The 1,452-nt window shown below is 45.1% G+C and overlaps 1 protein-coding gene across 1 annotated transcript; it reads left to right on the top strand.

Annotated features, from left to right (window-relative positions):
* Positions 1-6: 6 nt before the first annotated feature.
* On the top strand, positions 7-820 carry LOC103253500 (60S acidic ribosomal protein P0-like). The gene is made up of 2 exons (XM_021709452.1): positions 7-645; positions 676-820. The coding sequence occupies exons 1-2, from the start codon at positions 125-127 to the stop codon at positions 776-778; spliced, it is 624 nt and encodes a 207-aa protein (XP_021565127.1). The 5' UTR covers positions 7-124; the 3' UTR covers positions 779-820.
* Positions 821-1,452: the final 632 nt, after the last annotated feature.

Below are 1,452 nucleotides of genomic sequence, written 5' to 3'. Positions count from 1 at the left end.
CATGATGCGCAAGGCCATCCGAGGGCATCTGGAAAACAACCCAGCTCTGGAGAAACTGTTGCCTCATATCCGGGGGAATGTAGGCTTTGTGTTCACCAAGGAGGACCTCACTGAGATCCGGGACATGCTGCTGGCCAACAAGGTGCCAGCTGCTGCCCGTGCTGGTGCCATTGCCCCATGTGAAGTCACTGTACCAGCCCAGAACACTGGTCTGGGGCCTGAGAAGACCTCCTTCTTCCAGGCTTTAGGTATCACCACTAAAATCTCCAGAGGCACCATTGAAATTCTGAGTGATGTGCAGTTGATTAAGACTGGAGACAAAGTGGGAGCCAGTGAAGCCACGCTGCTGAACATGCTGAACATCTCCCCGTTCTCCTTTGGGCTGATCATCCAGCAGGTGTTCGATAATGGCAGCATCTACAACCCTGAAGTGCTTGACATCACAGAGGACACTCTGCACTCTCGCTTCCTGGAGGGTGTCCGCAATGTTGCCAGTGTTTGTCTGCAGATTGGTTATCCCACTGTTGCATCAGTACCCCATTCTATTATCAATGGGTACAAACGAGTCCTGGCTTTGTCTGTGGAGACTGAATACACCTTCCCACTTGCTGAAAAGGTCAAGGCCTTCTTGGCTGATCCATCTGCCTTTGTGGCTGCTGCCCCTGTGGCTGCTGCTGCCCCTGCTGCCCCTGCTGCCCTTGCAGCTCCAGCCAAGGTTGAAGCCAAGGAAGAGTCGGAGGAGTCGGATGAGGATATGGGATTTGGTCTCTTTGACTAATCAGAAAGCAACCAACTCAGCCAGCTTTATTTGTAAAACAAGGAAATAAAGGCTACTTCTCTTAAAAAAAAAAAAAAAAAAAAAAAAAAAAAAGAATAAACTAGTAAAGAAAGGGATTTGTGGATTTTAGTTCCAGTTGATTTCATTTGTCACCCTAGCCTTGCTAAATGCATGTGTAAAATATGCAGTGAGAAGGATGCTTTTACAATGGAAACACAAGGTACATTCATAAATTGATTATTTTCAGTGTCTAAAATGGTGTGGAATTTTAGTTTGGCTAAAAATGTGAATTTGATTTCCAGTATATTGGGTAGATTTGCCTTAGTAAAATGGAGAAAATAATATTCCATGTAAAATTATTGTGTTCTAAGTGTGTACTCTTTCTAGAATTAATACATTTTATGGAGAAATAAAAATAGAACTTTAATTCAAGTGCCTAGCATTTATCTTTTTTTTTTTTTTTTTTGAGTAGGAGTCTCACTCTGTCACCCAGGCTGGAGTGCAGTGGCATGCTCATGGCCACCACAGCCTCAGCCTGCTGGCGCTTGGGCAATCCTTCTGCCTCAGCCTTTCAAGTAGTTGGAACTACAGGCATGTACTACCACGCCCGGCTAATTTTTTGATTTATTGTTGAAATGAAGTCTCGCCAAGTTGCCCAGGCTGGTCTCGAACCC

This window comes from Carlito syrichta, unplaced genomic scaffold, assembly GCF_000164805.1.
Source record: "Carlito syrichta isolate Samal-C Ts95f unplaced genomic scaffold, Tarsius_syrichta-2.0.1 Scaffold234048, whole genome shotgun sequence".
Taxonomy (NCBI): Eukaryota; Metazoa; Chordata; class Mammalia; order Primates; family Tarsiidae; genus Carlito; species Carlito syrichta.
The sequence above is the reverse complement of the archived record's forward strand: the minus strand, read 5'-3'. Positions and strand labels throughout refer to the sequence as shown.

Excerpts from the sequence above, each read along its gene's own strand:
- LOC103253500 (XM_021709452.1), top strand. The coding sequence starts at position 125 with ATGCTGCTGGCCAACAAGGTGCCAGCTGCTGCCCGTGCTGGTGCCATT. Across the intron at positions 646-675 it reads TTCTTGGCTGATCCATCTGC|TGCCCCTGCTGCCCCTGCTG; the intron begins CTTTGTGGCTGC and ends TGTGGCTGCTGC.